The 17237-nt window shown below is 52.6% G+C and overlaps 7 protein-coding genes across 7 annotated transcripts; 3 read left to right on the forward strand and 4 right to left on the reverse strand.

The window, feature by feature from the left end:
• Nucleotides 1-601: 601 nt before the first annotated feature.
• Nucleotides 602-2783, forward strand: CKM354_001180000 (uncharacterized protein; the record flags this gene model as incomplete). Its single annotated transcript, XM_044807302.1, has 2 exons — nucleotides 602-936; nucleotides 989-2783. The coding sequence occupies 2 exons, from the start codon at nucleotides 602-604 to the stop codon at nucleotides 2781-2783; spliced, it is 2130 nt and encodes a 709-aa protein (XP_044663237.1).
• Nucleotides 2784-4141: 1358 nt separating this feature from the next.
• On the reverse strand, nucleotides 4142-5837 carry CKM354_001180100 (glycolipid translocation protein; the record flags this gene model as incomplete). The annotated part of the gene is made up of 3 exons (XM_044807303.1): nucleotides 4142-4196; nucleotides 4248-5135; nucleotides 5188-5837. The coding sequence occupies 3 exons, from the start codon at nucleotides 5835-5837 to the stop codon at nucleotides 4142-4144; spliced, it is 1593 nt and encodes a 530-aa protein (XP_044663238.1).
• A 211-nt stretch (nucleotides 5838-6048) lies between these two features.
• Nucleotides 6049-7089, forward strand: CKM354_001180200 (uncharacterized protein; the record flags this gene model as incomplete). The annotated part of the gene is made up of 1 exon (XM_044807304.1): nucleotides 6049-7089. The coding sequence occupies one exon, from the start codon at nucleotides 6049-6051 to the stop codon at nucleotides 7087-7089; it is 1041 nt and encodes a 346-aa protein (XP_044663239.1).
• Nucleotides 7090-7266: 177 nt separating this feature from the next.
• CKM354_001180300 (uncharacterized protein) lies at nucleotides 7267-8052 on the reverse strand (the record flags this gene model as incomplete). Its single annotated transcript, XM_044807305.1, has 3 exons — nucleotides 7267-7405; nucleotides 7464-7779; nucleotides 7836-8052. The coding sequence occupies 3 exons, from the start codon at nucleotides 8050-8052 to the stop codon at nucleotides 7267-7269; spliced, it is 672 nt and encodes a 223-aa protein (XP_044663240.1).
• A 1445-nt stretch (nucleotides 8053-9497) lies between these two features.
• On the forward strand, nucleotides 9498-10217 carry CKM354_001180400 (uncharacterized protein; the record flags this gene model as incomplete). Its single annotated transcript, XM_044807306.1, has 1 exon — nucleotides 9498-10217. One exon carries the CDS (start codon nucleotides 9498-9500, stop codon nucleotides 10215-10217), a length of 720 nt encoding a protein of 239 aa, XP_044663241.1.
• Nucleotides 10218-15502: 5285 nt separating this feature from the next.
• Nucleotides 15503-16042, reverse strand: CKM354_001180500 (uncharacterized protein; the record flags this gene model as incomplete). The annotated part of the gene is made up of 1 exon (XM_044807307.1): nucleotides 15503-16042. The coding sequence occupies one exon, from the start codon at nucleotides 16040-16042 to the stop codon at nucleotides 15503-15505; it is 540 nt and encodes a 179-aa protein (XP_044663242.1).
• Nucleotides 16043-16369: 327 nt separating this feature from the next.
• On the reverse strand, nucleotides 16370-17191 carry CKM354_001180600 (uncharacterized protein; the record flags this gene model as incomplete). Its single annotated transcript, XM_044807308.1, has 1 exon — nucleotides 16370-17191. One exon carries the CDS (start codon nucleotides 17189-17191, stop codon nucleotides 16370-16372), a length of 822 nt encoding a protein of 273 aa, XP_044663243.1.
• Nucleotides 17192-17237: the final 46 nt, after the last annotated feature.

Below are 17237 nucleotides of genomic sequence, written 5' to 3' on the forward strand. Positions count from 1 at the left end.
CGACTTTCTTGCGCCTTGGCGGCGCAGTGAGCTGCTATCGGTCCTTAACATCTTCGCAATAGGGTCTTCCGGGCAAGCAGAAGCCGAAAAGTGCCTCTCATTGATATGCCGGAAGCAGGATCCACTGCCGCCCGAGGTGTATAGTGATCGATCCATGGGCAAGGCATATGGCTGATGCTGATGGTCGGGGCTGATCGCCAACCAGCAGCTGGTTCTCCTCACCCCATACTTGACTTGCTTCGATCCGAATGCCGTATTGAATTGCCAGTCATGGTCATGCCAGCTTGAACTCCGACGACAAGCATTGCGCTGCGGACGGCTGTCTGGTGATGATTGTTGTACTTGCTGTTGCTGGCCTTGGCTGTGCATCAGAAACGGAAGGCGCTAGACCTTCTCGGGCATCTGCAGCCGACGAACGACGACGGCAGCCGCGGAATCTGGGCGTACCTCTGACATTCCGTGCTATCTAGCGGACTCCTCACCAATACGGCCATGATTCACGAATCAGCTTGTGTCGAGTCCCGAACGCTGAGTATATGTAGCTGTACCAACATCAGTGGCTTTCAGCTTCCGTAAGTCATCTCTTCACATTCACTCTACCATGGCTCCTCATCCCCTACAGCAGCTCTCTTTCACTGAAGCTCAGCTGGCCAAGGACCTCCTACTTGCATCTCATGGCAAGAACGAGGTCTTGTTGGTCCGCGAGATCTTCCTTCACGAGCCCAAGAAGGCGGAGCTGCAGAAGTATCTCGAGCTCGAACATTCTGGCCAGCTCACATCTACATCCCCACGTCCAGCACGCGAGGCCTTCGTGCAATACGATGTGCTTGGCTCCGACAAGCAGCCATACCACAATGAAGCCGTGATCAATCTCGATACACAAACTCGGACTAGTCACGAAGTCATTGGCAAAGATCTACATGCACCAGTGAAATTGTAAGTACCGGCTTCCGATCGACAGCTTGGGTGAAGGCTGATGGTAACGAAGTTCCGAATTCAATGCGCTGGTCGATGCCGTCAAAGAGTCCAAAGAATTCCAGAATGCCATTGGCGAGTTTGAAATTCCAGAAGGATTTGAAATTGTTGTTGAACCATGGCCATACGGTGGACCCGATCTCGAGGAAGAGAACCGCAGATACTTCCAGGGTTTAATCTTCGCACAAGACACAAGGAACAAGAATCCAGACAGCAACTTCTACGCATGGCCACTCCCGCTGATTCCAGTCATGGACGCCGAGACGAAGAAGGTGGTCCGCATCGACAGACTAGCCACCGGTGGCAAAGGCGACGGCCTTACTGGCAAGACGCACAGCAAGAAGATCCTTGACCACTGCACAACTGCCGAATACGTTCCCGAATTGCTTCCAAATGGTACGCGCAAGGATGTGAAACCTCTGAACGTGCAGCAGCCAGAGGGTCCATCCTTTACTGTTACCGATGAATCTCTTGTGGAATGGCAAAAGTGGAGGTTCCGAGTGAGCTTCAACCCTCGTGAGGGTGCAGTCATCCACGATGTCTGGTACGATGGCAGGAGCATGTTCTACCGCCTCTCAGTCAGCGAGATGACAGTGCCCTACGCCGATGCTCGACCGCCATTCCAGCGTAAGCAAGCTTTCGACTTCGGTGATGGAGGGGCAGGGAACTGCGCGAACAACCTGGCTCTGGGATGCGATTGTCTTGGCGTGATCAAGTACTTCGATTCCGTACTGCTCACAGGCGACAGCGAGGTCACGAACAGCCCCAACGTTGTATGTTTGCACGAGCAAGACAACGGTATCGGATGGAAGCACACGAACTGGAGAACGGGTCGGGCGGTCGTCACTCGCCGACGTGAACTGGTCGTACAGTTCGTCATTACTTTGGCAAACTACGAATACATCTTCGCATACAAGTTCGACCAATCAGGCGGTATCGACATCGAGACTCGTGCAACGGGGATCGTGAGCTGTGTCAACATCGATCCTGGCAAGGTCTCCGACTACGGCAACGTCGTGGCGCCTGGTGTGCTAGCACAAAACCACCAACATATTTTCGCATTCCGCATCGATCCCGCCATTGATGGGCACAGCAACACGGTCATTCAAGAAGAATCACTACCAGTCCCCATGAACCCAGAAACCAACCCACGAGGCAATTACTACCAAGTCGTGAAGACTCCGATCACAAAGTCGAGCTTCGCTGACGCAGAGCCGCGCAACAATCGTGTATTCAAGATCGTCAACGAGTCGAAAAAGAACCGCATCTCACAGAAACCCGTCGGCTTCAAGTTGATTCCACCAGCTACACAACTCCTTCTCGCAGATCCCAACAGCATCCAAGCCAAGCGCGCCCTATTCGCCCAACATCACCTCTGGGTAACGAAATACAAAGACCACGAACTTTACGCAGGTGGTCGCTACACACTTCAATCACAATCAGAAATCGGAGGAGTAGCAGACGCTGTCGCACGAAACGAAGATGTGCAGAACGAAGATGTGGTAGTGTGGTCAGTTTTCGGTCTGACACACAACCCTCGAATTGAAGATTGGCCTGTCATGCCTGTGGAGATCCATCAGATTAACCTCAGACCTTCGGACTTCTTTGAGGCAAATCCGAGTATTGATGTGCCCAGTAATAAGAATATTGCATCGCAGCTTGTGACGAATGGGCAGAGTAATGAGACGGCAAGGACGAATGGAGTGAATGGTACGCATGATACCAATGGCGTGAATGGGACGAATGGCACGAATGGAGTCAATGGGACGAATGGTTGCTGTGGCGAGCATGAAGTTGTTGTGCGATAGATTACAAAGGCTGAATGGCACGAGTCGAGGTGACTCCATTGAATGATTTGCTTAGCGATCTCTCATGAAGCTTGAAGCTAGACATGACAGAATGTATCGTGTGGACTGTCCCAAAGGTCGAGCTTCGCGGCAGCATATCCCTCATGTCCTCTGCGAAAACTCTCGCAGGAAAGAGTCCACGGAAGCTCATTGATAGGTCAGTGTGGAGCATCGAACCTCTGGCGCTGTGCACACCACATCTTCAGGACTGCTGAACTTCGGAATCTGTTGCAAATTGGGACACAGGTTGATATTGTAGTATTGCCGCATCTCGCCCGGTCGTCACTAGCTGCTGACACTCACTGAGGGTCCCTTGCAGACGTAGGTGGTAACTGATAAACGTACCGTACGGGAGACCAAGAATGTTGCTTTCGATGCCGTCGTAAAGGTCGCCGAACGTGATGCCTGTTGGGTTGAAGAGCGTTCGTAAGCATGGAATTGGAGGAGGGCGACGAAGGAAACGGCGGGCACGACCACAGAGATATGGACTGAACGATACGGGTTGAGGTGGGTCCGGACGCGTCTCGAGAACATCAACAGTGCGGACTGGTGGGCTTGTGAGCAGCATCGAGCGCCAAGAAGCGAGGGTCGGCGAAGGTCTCGTGGATCGTCGTATCTGAACTGGTCGTGATTGGAAAGTAAGGGACTGCCCGTCCGTGCACAGCAATTCGAAGACGAGCAGGATGCCATCTGTCGCAAAGCAGGTATATTCCAGGAACGCGTCATGAGGATCTTCCATCTCAATCTTGAAGCATGGATTGATGAGCATACCCGCTACGCTGTATTCATGAGGGCCTCGCGTTGACGTCCAGGGAGGCGTTGGTATGAGTGGCATCGCGGTATCTGAAAGCCACATCGCCTGTTTCATCGATTTTGAGCCCGAGGCAACGTCTCGCCAAAATGTCGAAACTCGTTGAAATCTATACAGATCTCGCGGATGGCATAATAGCAGTATCTGTTCTAGAAGCTCAACGGTTCCAAGCACCTTTTCGGATGCTTCCGTCTTTCGTGCAGGCTTGGAGGATGATTCATCTCCAAAAATCTTTCGGTCTGCTGCTGTCCACTGGAATGCTTCTTCGAGTTTTGATCCGGATTCCGATCGTCGCCATCGACTATCCTTGCTGCGGCTGTCGCGCCAAATTTGTAAAGCGTCTTCTGAAGTCATGTCGAGAGCACTCTCAACAAATCGCCAGTAGCTTCAAGAGCAGATGATGTGCGAAACAAGTGTCCACGATGATAGTCGATTGAGAAATGAAATAATTCTCCGATGTATTTTGTATCTTGCCATGTTGCAAAGTTTGCGCTTTACACAAAGAAGTCTACGACCGAAATTGCTTGAAACAACTCAACAAGAATTGCCTCTCCGAGACAAGCCTGACACATGATCAATCAGTACCAATCAGTCGCAGCAAAGGGATTACTTACACAAGTAAGGCAAACATGCCGCCAATACCACCCACGTGAACGAGCTCACCGAGTATGCCATACCGCGCAAGGAATCCGCTAGTCCTTGCGATCAGACTTGGTACCACGACTGCACATGCGGTGGCATAGTAGTTTGGCAGTATATCCGTGACGTTGAACTCGACGCCGAGTCGCGAAAAGTAAGATCGCACAAAATTAAGATTGAAGATAATCCTCATAGCCATGTTCACACAATTTGCCAGGACTAGACCTTTGGCTCCCAGAGCTAGTACTCGTAGGAACACGTACGCGCTCCCAGCAAAGCCCAGCGAGAAGAATCCCATCCAGATGCTTTGCCTGTGGAGATCCTTGGTTGATGCGGTTGCGGCGACGAATGCTTCGCTGACACCGTTGATCGCCAACAATGGGATACATATGCTGTAAGTCCCAAGTACGTCGCCGGCACCAGATTCAGACCAGCGCGAGCCAGCGACGAGACGCAGAAGAAGTGGTGCGGCGGAAGGTCCCACTGCGAAGCATATGATCGAGACGATTGAGTAGACGCGCAGTATGAGTTGGAGAGTCTGTTTGGCCTGAGCGATATTCGTGGTCGTTTTCGTATCGTCCTTCTTCTTCGTAGCTCCGGTCTCGTCGAGCCCAGGTGAGCATAGCTTAGCGAACATGTTCCGACTGGCATCTTCGACTGGTCTGAAAACCATTCGTGCGATCAGGCCACCGTAATTAGCTGACAGCGCATACATGCCCTGGTCCTCCAGAGTGGCAAGCGTAGTGCTGACAATGACATCGCCTTCTGTCAAGAGGTATTTGATGCCTTGCTGTAAATAGAGAGATATACTCAAATTCAATAGTGATTTGGAGAAGAGAGACATGATGAAGTCACTTGCAGGACTGGAAGAAAATCAGAGATGGCAGCTTACATTTCAGAGGTGGTTTGACACACCTCGATTTGATTGATTTTGGAAGAAGAGAGAAAGATTGGCGACGAGCGACTGGAATTGTCTGCCAAAGGTAGACGACTGTCAAAGTCGAACAGTAGAAAAGTTCTCCAGCGGCGAATGGCAGCACTCCGAGATCAGCATTTTGTCTCTGGCTCCAGAACACTGCTCCTGCAGTAGCAAAAGTCTTCAAAACAACGGCTGAAGCTTCTGCTGCTGCTCGTGTCTTGTACAGCATGTTCTGCTGCACTGTGACAAAAGCAGGCTCACTGCACAGCTCGATGATCGCTGCCACTTGATAGACTCGAAGTGCCTCCACAAAGTATGGCACATCCGGAACAGCTGTAGTGAGATACCATTGAGCCAGCCCGAGGACGATTGGAATGCCGCCAGCGACCGCCAGATAAGACAGATTGATGGCGGCTTGAATGCCACCATCTGGCTGCCGCTGACATGCCACTCGCAGACTCTCCCGTGCGAAGTGGTGGGCCGAGATGACGAAGAGTTCCAACTGCACCGATGCTCCTAGCAAGGCCGGAGAGAGGAATCGGAGCAGTACTTGATTGAGAGCGAAGGTGAGAGCGCGGGAGGAAATTTGTAAGAGGATGAGGAAGCCGGCGCCTCTGGCAGAGGACGACACAGCATCTCCGGCCATGATGAGGTGAACGATGTGGTGATGCACAGCACAAGTTGAAACAGGAGACGTTGAAGTGTGGACGTTTTCAGGCATGCATTCAGGCACCCAATGGCGTGGACCGCGGTCCATCGGAGCTCGCAGCTGACGATGAGATTCGCTCGCATGTCCAGCCCACTTCGCTTTGCATTCATCATGTGTACAGAGCATTGCTGATTTCTGGCCGCCCGCCATGCTCGAGTTCCGGACCCAGGGTTTCAACCCGTACAGCGTCAAGTACTCGCCCTTCTTCGACTCCCGCCTCGCCGTCTCCGCCGGCGCCAACTTTGGCCTGGTCGGCAATGGCCGCCTGTATATCCTCCAGCTCGGCGCACAAGGAATCGCATGCGAGAAGTTCTTCGAAACTCAAGACTGCCTCTTCGACCTCACGTGGTCCGAGCAGCACGAGAATCAGCTGTTGACTGCGGGCGGCGACGGCAGCATCAAGCTTTTCGATATCGGCGTTGGAGAGTTCCCCGTAGCAGGATGGCAGGAACACGCCAGGGAAGTCTTCAGTGTGCACTGGAACTTGATTGAGAAGTCGACCTTCCTAAGCTCGAGTTGGGACGGGACGGTCAAGATATGGACACCAGAGCGGAAAGAGAGCATCACAACACTGCCTGTGCATAGTTGTGTCTATTCTGCACAATACAGCCCGCATCACCCTCAGATCGTGACATGCGTGTCGCGTGACAGTCACTTAAGAGTGTACGATCTGAGGCAGAAGCCGAGCGCACAGAATCATCTCACGTTGGCGATTCCTATACATGCCCCGCCCAAGGTAACCCCGCCAGGCTACATGCAGAGAAGTCCAGGACCTACAGAGTGCTTGACGCATGATTGGAACAAGTACAGAGACTCAGTCCTAGCCGCTGCAGGTGTGGATGGAGTGATCAGGACTTTCGACTTGCGAACGCCTTCTGGGCCGGTAAATATGCTTACTGGACACGAATACGCTGTCCGAAAGTTGAGCTGGAGTCCACACCTCAGCGATGTGCTGCTAAGCGCCAGCTATGACATGACCTGTAGGGTATGGACGGATGGCAGCAATATCGATCAAGGCGGCCATGGCGTAGGCATTGGACGTGAAATGGGACGTATGGATCGTCACACCGAGTTCGCCATGGGTGTGGACTGGTGCCTCTTTGGTGCAGAGGGCTGGTGTACGACTTGCGCGTGGGATGAACGTGTGCTTGTGTGGGATGTGCGCGAATACATGCGGCCGGGTATATGATGAAACTAACACAAAGAAAATTCGCTACAGCACAAAAATGGAGAAATCTCCATGACAACGGGGCATCGCTCGTCCTTCGCAACTGCGTATGGTCCAAATTCGCACGTCTCGAACACGCTCACATTCTGACAAAGTGGGAAAGCATATACCGAAGCTGAAAAGGCCTTCTGCAGTCTGTCAAACGATCTGCTGCACACGATCCACGGGAGGAGCTTTCGACTGCCGTCTCTCGTCAAGATAGCCGCGGAACATCATCGATATCGGCGTACGGGGTCTCTTCCTTGCCCTACGTTGAGCGCTTCGAGGAGACTTGTCCCTGTAACATTGTTAGAACGCAAATCGCTTTGTAGCGTACAGCCTCAACGTTGACATACCTCTGGGTACAGCACACCAGAGTGACAAAGGCTGTCACGACTGCAGCGGCGATACCGATGGAGAGACCTATCATGAGTTTGCTCTGGCCCGAAAGTCCATGGTTCCCGCTGTTCGGGTTTGCAGTCGATGTCAAGACTGAATTGTCGTTCACACCCACATTCGCAACGCTGAGCGGGAGGCTGTCAGCGACACAGCCATCACAAAGGTTGTCCCCATCTCCTTTCTGCAACCTGAAATGGAAAGGCGGTGCGAAATTCATATTGTCGAGGGGCTTGGCTTTCCACGTATACGTGGTAGTATCCTGCGATGCATTCTCTGTTACACATCAGCATCATGGACTTCACCTTTTCCATTGGCACGGAAACACATACTAAGAAGCGACTCCACGGCGAAGCTGCCATCTGCTCGAGGACCTTGCCAGATCTCCAAATTGGTATTCTCGAATGGCGTTGTCCATGCGACCTCGACCTTGCTATTCAACGCGTGCTGCGAAGGATCAAGTTTGACCGGCTTCGTAAAGGCCAAATCCTGTCCTGTCACAAGACTTGTCCACGCCCATATCGCCGTCCACCTTGTCACCAGACGCATCTCTTCCGGCGGTACGCTGAATGCCAATAGCTACCAGCTGTGTTCTTCGCTTCGTGGCAAGGAGTGTCGTTGTCGCTCATCAAGTTGCATGACATGCGAGATGGTGTGACACTCAGTATGCTGATCCGTCCTCGCCTTGCTGTGGCCTGCAATGTTACAATAGAGTCGAGTCGTAGTTCGGAGGGCACTCTGTGCAGAACAGAAGCTGTTCTCGAAGGGCCCCGGGCGAATGGGCGCGACAATCGCTCGTCTTCCGCTTCAATGAGTCTTCAATAGATCACACTGTCTCGCTGTGGCTGTTGCTTTCATCAGGCTACATTCGAAATCGTTATTTGCGCGGCGATGAGTTCCACTTCGCGTGGACTGTAATCTGGGGAGAAACTCAGCGAATTCATCATCTACCCCTCTCCTCGCGCCCAGGCGGTTCCAACAACCATTGGCATCCCAACATGGACGCTGCAGGAATGAATCTGGGTTTGCGGTACCTGAAGCTTGGCCTGACAGGTGTGACAGGCATGGATATCCATGTACACCAACGCTGTTCAATACTTTATTGAGATGACGGAACACATGCTCAGCACGCTTTCTCCAGGGACTAGCTGTTGATCCAGACCAGACACAGCCCGTTTCCTTTACAAGGCTTGAGATTGTCGAACTGTTCCTTTGAAAGTGTTGCTATTTGATGTTCGATGCAATTACATGCATGGCACTACCCGTCAGACTTTGAGCCACGTGGACTGGCAACCACACTGCTCGTTAAGCAGATGACCAGAGCAAGAAGGCTGCCGTGGGGAATACGGCACTCCCGACCAGAGCGAGACTTTGCAGGTGACGAGAAAGTTGTCGCGTCGCTCGACGGCTGCGACTCACGAAACCGACATCTCAGCAGAAAGATCCGTATCTGTTTGCCGGAGTGGTCCAGTTCACTGGCGACCGGCGACAATCAACGCCAATAACTTTGAAGAATCTTTCTCATTATTTCAAAATTGTTGATCGTACCTCTTCTCGCCTCGCTTCAAATGTTAGACCAGAAACCATTGCTACTATTGTCGTATGAGCAAACATGTTCATGATTTATGAAAGATACCTTCATGAGTTAGCGGAGCTACCAGTTCGCGTGTATTGAAATGCGCTTAATCCCATATCATATCTTGGAAGAATGATTTCCAGTATCCATCAATGTCCATGTCGTACACGCTGCCCTATCGCCCGCTTGTCCTTGGCCGAAATTGATACGACAGCTGGAGTGACCGGCCCGGTGCCCTGCACATTGCTACGAATTCGTGTATGCCTGATACAATGCAAGCGATTGTACAATAGCTTCACCCTTCGTGCTATCGAAACAAGCTTGACGAAACTCACAAAACAAGACATACCAAGCAAGAAGATCCAAGACGAGAAGAAAGAAATTCATTCGCGAAACTCGAATATCAGAAAAAGTCAAAATGCCCACCAAAAACGTCGTCTTCGACATCGTCGGCACCCTCGTCTCTTTTGATGCATTCTACGCCCGCATCGACGAAGTCATAGGCGACAAACTCCGCAGCAAAGGAATCTCCCCGCAACTCTTCGGTTTCAGCTGGCAGACATCCGCCGAAGTAGATTTTACATTCCTGTCAATCAGTGGCCGTCACACATCATACTCCGAACTCATGAAAGCGGTCTTCTACCGCACGCTCTGGTTCGCCGGAATCCCCAACCCGCGAGAATTCGCAACCGATGACGAACGTGATCGATGTCAAGAAGGCTACTCCCTCCTCGGCCTCCGCGAAGGCGCGAAAGAATGTCTTGAGATTTTACGGAATGGGGGGTTTCAAGTTTGGTGTTTGACCACTGCTGATATTCCGCGTGTGCAAGAGTATTTTAGACGAGGCGGAGTGGAAATGCCAGCGGAGAATTTTGTTTCTTGTGATACGCAGGGTGTGGCGAAACCGGCGTTGGCGGCGTATAAGCCTGTCTTTGAGAAGTTCGCCGAGGAGGATCAGAAGTGGTTTGCGGCGGCGCATATGTGGGATGTTTCTTCGGCGAGGTTAGTGGGGTTTAAGGGTGCTTATTGTAGGGCTTATGAGAAGGAGGATTGTTTGGAGATGTTTGGTGGGGAAATGGAGGTTATGGCGGATGATTTGAAACAGATGGCCGAGAGGATCGTGGAGGCTGCTAAATGAGACTCTGATGCCTGCTTGGTACGATTTGGGCTTTGCTATGATTCTGGAGCCCGTCAGATGTGGGATGTGTCTCTTCTGTTACGGCCGCAATATAGAAGCCTCGAAAGCTGACTCACGCGGCCTGCGTTGATCGTGACTAAGTTGTATCAGTTCTGGTACGCATGTCGAAACTTAGCAGGGACCTCATCCAATGTCTATATCTCGTTGGAGTTAGACACTTGGGCGGGAACTGCTTGCAATCTCGTCAGGTTGCAAGCTAGCTCAGTGCAGGGCGAAGTGTGAAACGAAGTCGAGACTAATGGTCTGTACCTTTTCTGAAGCTGGGGTGATCAATCTCGTCGAGGAACTCAATTGATAAAGGGCAGGTCTCGTGTTGAGATGGCCTCATTGCGTGGTCAGGGACTTGTGAACCATCAAGCAGATACCGGGCTGTATCCTGCAGCGCGCATGTGTGTGGGGCTCATGCACCCAGGCAACAACATGGATCACTCCGCATTTTGAGTACCAGCTATGCCACATTCCAAATGCACGCCCAAAAATACAGGCTGTGATTATGTATCTCATCAACGCCGAACGGGGACTGTTACCAATTGCCCCTGGGTAAAGCATAGCCGCGAACCATTTCGTCACCTGTGTTGTCTTAGGACCGGAGGCACCGTGGTTCCGCTGTGATCAACACCTTGAATTGCATCGGTATACACACCCGGCATATGTATGAACTTCGTCGCAAGGCAGTACGCTACATATGTAGTAGCGAAGGGAGCTTGGCATATCGACTGCCAAAGAAGGTTCATCCAACGTCGACGATGCGACCCCAGACATCCCGCATCGTTGCCATTGCCACTTACCTTGACGGATCCAGTGGTATCGGACATTTCTCCGAGCCGTGGTAATGATGTCTCAAATCTCGAAGCAGCCACAAGCGGGACAGCCATGCCCTGATGACGAGATCCGTGAGACGGCGAGCACGACGCTTGTGAGATTCCTGGTCGGGTCGCGATGAGTGGCACTTCGACGTTGCTAATAACTATTCACGGAGCATGGATTCTTGTTGGATTGGACTCGATAGCAGGACGTTGCGATACTTGGTGAGAACGAAGTCCGCAAGCGAGCTAGATGCCACAAACCATTGTGTCATTCTCACTCGACACATCTGGACTCCCTGCTCGGCTGTTGAGGCTTGCAGTAGTGCGGCAGTGGCGGGATGTCCAGGTTGTTGGTATTTGAATGCCATCTCGGCGCCATGCCCTGGGCCTCCGTCGAATGGCAGACTGGTCTTGCGAGATGCAGCTGAACGGGTTCATGTAGGGTTCCCCGAGCACGCGACAGTAGAAAGCCTACATGTAAAGAACGAAAAAGCTGCAAGTCTGCGACAGGAGTGAGTAGATATCGCGAGGTGCTTCTGCGATCATCACGACAGAAATTGCGACTGGTAGTTCTGTAGCCCTCTGTGCCCTCAATGCCCACGACTCGTGCGTGTGAGCCCACAACGTGGCCGCCTCGCACGCGACAGGAGGTGCCGTTGCAGAGATCTGCGAGACCTGGGCAGTGCACGATCGTTAATTGTCAATATTGGTCATTGTTGTCGGGTGGACGTTCTTCGGGTCGGATATTTCGAGGTTCTGTCGATCCCCAATACAGGTTTTGAACGAGGGTCTGGTCGGGGCCGATCACGGCAACCGCACGGTGCGTCAATCAGCGCAACTGCTGGTGTATGCTGGTCTGCTCCGGTTGGGCATCGACCTGCGACGGTCGCAGGACTTAGGAATAGTAGAAGATTGCGATGTTGCATACTGCTTCGGCAGGATCGGAGCAATTTGGGATGAGTGAAGACGGAACCGATCGCGTGGAGAGTCTGCAGTAGCTCGGTATCGTCCCAGAGCCTCGGGCGGTGCGATTGATGCTTGTTTTCAGGGGAAGCGGAACCGCTTCCCATGGACCAGACTGCGGGAGCGTGTGTCTGACAAGCGCGCGCACTCTTGCCCGCCCACACGTCTTTGTCAACACCGGCAAACGCGGTAATTTGTCTCACACGCACAACCAAGGGCAGTGGAGGCGTGCCGGATGTGCGAGCATGGAGAGAGGGCAGCCCGTGATTTGAGGGTGCTCTTCGTCATGGCCTGGCCATTGCGGTGCCATCAGTGGCCCACTGATTGGGCGCGTCGGCTTTGCTCTTCACGCTTGCTCACCGCCAAGAAGCACGAGCTCGTGTCGTCGCAGAACAAAGCACTCTCTTCTGAGATAGCTGGCGACGTCGGTCCTACAAGTGCGACGCTTCGGGATTTCTCGAATTTGGACTACTGTCTAGGCCGTCCCAAGCACACGGATAAGAGCTATGTCGACGCCCATGCCCTGTGACGCTGTCATCTCCTCTACAGACGCTCCTGTGACCATGCCGGTGGGCTCCATCGACTGCTAGGCAGATCGGATCTGGAGTCTTGTGCCCCGCGGGTCCACTCTGAACGGCCCTGTCTTTGCAGCAGACAGACACTGGATGACGCACCCGCTGTGTCCTGCAGGACAATCTCTTTTGGGAAAGCATATACTCGAAGGAGATCTGGTTGGAAGTCCCGGCGAGACGCTGCCACGACCGGGAAATCTCGTTCTGACGAGGACCGACCGAACGGCTTCCGACCAACAATCTCTATTTGACAGCAAGTCTACACGTCACGCAGCTGGCGTCTCAAAAAGGCCCTGTGGTGCCAGCCGCCAGTACACATCTACTACCACAATCAGCCAACAATCGTCCACACTGTTCCTGGCCGCAGTCTCAAGTCTCCCGATTCGACGCACAACATGTGCCAACACGTTCGTGTCAAGTATGCCTGTGGGCATATTCGGTACTGCGTGTTGTGTTGGTGTAAGTGCCTGCCGTGTGTTTGACTCGTCCACCACTGACCCGCTGAAGGTTCTCGATATACGGACCTACAAAAGTGTTGCCCTCTACAAGTCCGTCGTCATGAGACATTATCTGTGCAACGATGTGGTCAGTGTGACGCAGCCTTACTGTGTATGCCTGTTCTAACTTCTTTGCAGGCCATTGTCGAGACACGAACTCGCTCACCCGCCGAGCGTGTATGGACAAGAACACATTGCCGACCGACCGGATCATGAAGAGGCCTAGCTCTAATAAGAGCAATGGCACGATGGCTCGTCCGAAACCTTTCAAAGTGTCTTGACAGTCACACTCTTCTCGGGACTTCAAACACTGCTCTACTTTCACAGCATGAGCTACCATTGCACCGGCTTTGCACTTTCGAGATGGTACCAGTACCATCGCCGCGGATTTCGCGAAGGCAGTGAACCAAGCCCGGGCACCGACCTCTGCCAAAGGTCGCTACTGGCAAGACCTGACGTGCGGGGGCGTGGCAAATATCCCCCGCGCTGTGCCGCCCACCATATTGTCACCACCACAAGGTGCAATGCCTCACCGCCAACAACCTTCTGATAGCCTGCGGTGAAGCATCTACTGTACGCCCAAAACATTCTCAGTCAACCGAGCGAATCTGGCGCGCCGGTGGCCACGAAGACAACGCCATGGATCTGCCTTCTTCAGACTCCTCATGCACGCCGTCGAGCTGCAGGGTATCGCGGTCGCTGGTGGACCTGAGCACAAATATCAATTGGAGGGGGGCCGATGCCTGCCATTGACGGCTCCCTGGGAATCGCGACCTTCTCCGGCATTGCCACGGAGCTCGAGCTGAGGATAAGACACCGGCCCGGCTGTAGGCGGTCTGCTGTTGAGCCTTGAGCGTGGGTGGTGGCTGCTTCATTGAACGCCGCTAAAGTGAACCTGGCGACACTGTATTGGTGTTGCAATCTAATAGCGGCGAAGCTTATGATAGGTCATTTTGCGAAACACGATCCTGGTATAGATGTCACTCTGCGCTCTCGATTAGATAGATCCCAGTAAAGTGGGTGGGGGCTGTGTTGATGTTGCTAGTCTTTTCGCTGAATGGCCACGAATGCTCCAAAGCGATACCAATAGAGCGATCTCTCCGTAGGCAAATCGTGGTACTGGGGTATCCACTGCCGTCTCCAGCATCGCCTGTGGCGTCAACTCTGCAATTCATTTCAGCACGATCTGAAAACGTTGGTGGAAGGATTGCAGAGACTACTGCACGCATTTGCAATCCGCGTAACGCGGGATGCTGTTCCCGGCCGGATCTGACATGCACATCACCTCTCTGCACATGCACGCCAAGTAATCCAACCAGGCATGTTTGAGATCGCGGGCACCGTTGACAGGTTGTCGGCGCAGCCGAGCACTCCGCATGACAGCCTGTGGCCGCCAGCTGTGCCAGGATCATGGTTGGCGGTTCAACCGGAGGATTTGCCGATTGCTTCTATGAGAACGGAGTCCTATCCGTTATAAAGTGCGCACGAGCGGAGCGATTGCCTGGATCTGAAGAAGACCCAGCTTCAGGATGACAGGAATAGAGGCGAGCAAGATCGTTGGCGAGCATCTGCCAGATGAGGAAGTTGAAGAATGAGGCGGTCGAGAAGGATGATGAATCTTCACAGGCGGTGTTGCGAGGGCTTAAGCGAGGTAGCCGCTGACCTCACACCTTCTCTTCGCTTCTCACAGCAATGCTTCGCTTCTTCATTCGCTTCTCCATCGATTTGGAACATGTCTTCGTAGTTCTTGGCTATTGATTCGAGGATCGAGAAGACGAAATTGCCTCACAAGCATCGACTCACCGCCTGCGCCAGTGCGTACTTCATTACGGAGAGACATTGGCAGTGCACAGTCCAACAAAAGAGAGAATAGCATGTTTCGGGTGAAAAGAGAAGCAAGATTGTTTCAAGAAGCCAGTCTCTCTGATCGCAACTTATGCCTGTGACATCTGGAGAAACCGCTAGTTCCGAAGTTGAGACAACAACGTCTCTAACTGGTACTCATCTGCCTCTCACAAGCCCGACTTCGGTCTTTCAGTTCCAGAGTAAGCTGTAAATTTTCTATACACTCTCAAGCTCTGGTGTACATGTTTCTGCTGTTCTGACAGACGTTTCATATCCTGCTCGTACCCAAAAAGCTAAGTGAAGAAATCTCCACCCGCATATATGGAGAAGAAGAATCCAGCTCGGTATAGTCAAGGCGGGCGGCGTCCGGGATCCCAGCTGTCCACAGAAGGATCATATCAAATTATATCATGCTCCCCAGCAGGTGACTGCACTCGGATCTTGCTCGACTTGCAGAGCTTCATGTCAACTGCAACTCAGACCCGCCGGTACTCAAGTCCTTCGTAAGCGCAGAAAGCTGCAACTCGACTCTTGCATCGCACTCAAGTCTCCTTGCGCTCCTCCTTGATTCCCACATCTTGAGCAACCATCAACGCCTCTTCGCCCATATCGACCTTCTGCTCCACCACCGCAAAATCCCGCACCTTCACCCCATGCTCTTCGCCCCCTTGGCAGAAAACGTCCGCAGTCCTCTTGTCCCTAGGTGCCTTGCCACGAGCGGCTTCGACCTCATCGCGAATGAATGCCTGCGGAACAATACCAGCGATCAGACATTGCTCTATCTCAGTGAGGTTTTGACTCGGAAGGACTTCGCGTACGGCGGGATCAGCGGCCCAGCGCTCAGATGCCGATGCCATGGCTTCGAGTGTGTTGCTTCTCTGCAGTGATTGTGTCGGGAGTAGTGTGTTGTGCGCGAAGATTCCAGGCTCGAGGAAACTGAGCAGTTGCCGGTGGATTTGGTCTTTGCGATTAGGGAGGGTGTATTTGCGTTCGGGGCTTAGTGGTGTGTGTGGTGATGATGTGACGGTTGGGATTGAGTTTGTGTGTTGCTTGGGTTCGTTTGAAGATGGGGATGAGGCCATTTGGTGGTCGCGCGTCGAGTCATGCGGGACCGTTGTGAAGTGAACGATTGGGAAGATCGACGTTTGAGGAACGCGAACAATAGGTGAATAGGTGAATTGATGGTCGAAGTGCTGCTTCATTAGTATTGACCGACCAAGACAAGAGATTGTTCTGCACACCATGTGCATATCAAAAAGGTCGAATACGGCGCTCTATAGATCATTCTTCTATTCTCTATTTGCCTTATGTCAACGTCATTCAGACGGTCCACCTACGTGGCTTTGCGATGTTCACTGATACCAATGCCCAAATTGCCACCTTAATCATGCTCGTGCGGCATCGTGCCCTCAGATTTCTTGCCTTGGGCGCTGGCCTTCCATAGCGAAGTCGCCAGCATTGTCCTTTGCTTCACTTCCCGAAGTGTTACGTTCCTGTCGTGGAGTGAACAACCCAGCGAAGATGTAGAAGCACAACACAATGGCCTCCATGGCAAACATCATGGTCGCTTGCACTGGCACACTAGGTGTCGGGTAGGCGAATATCGAGCCCGCAGAGCTGAAGCTCACGGCCAGAGTATAGACTATGCGAACCAGCAGGAACGGCAGGACACAGATGCTGGCCAAGACCAACTTGCTCTCAGATGAGGGAGCATGCGCCTTTCTGCAGAAAGTGTATATGGCAATCGCGGATAGTGCCACCCAGATCAAGAAGAAGAGCACGGATCCCACTTTGAGGAGTATGCGTCCGAGATCGTAGCTGTCCTTGTCGCTTTGTGCAGTCTTGGTACCACCGACGATGGAAAGAATGAGCGCAGCCAGGGAGATGAGATGTATTGGTCGGAACACGTTTCGCGAGAGGCCTTCAAGTCGCATGCTCTCATTGATGCGAGAGACAAAGCCCAGAAGCGCAAGAAGAAGTGGCGCGGTTCCAACAGCACTTGTGATAGCTGCCGTCTCCTGAAGTCCAGACGAGTAGTCGTTTTGTGTTTCCATATAGAGGACGCTGGAGGCGCCCACTATGCGTAGGATCGAGATGAGGACCATGTAGAACCACCCCGAGTTGCGAGTGAAGTTTTGCTTGAGGCATATTCCAACAGAGATGATGAGAGCTGGAGCGAAGAAAGCGATCTCGACAGCAGCGAGGATGCCATGGGATGTAAGAGAGACCATGATGATCTGGAAGAAAAGTGGAGCAGTGATGAAGAAGTGTTGGGCA

Source organism: Cercospora kikuchii, assembly GCF_019650295.1.
Source record: "Cercospora kikuchii DNA, contig_00008, whole genome shotgun sequence".
Taxonomy (NCBI): Eukaryota; Fungi; Ascomycota; class Dothideomycetes; order Mycosphaerellales; family Mycosphaerellaceae; genus Cercospora; species Cercospora kikuchii.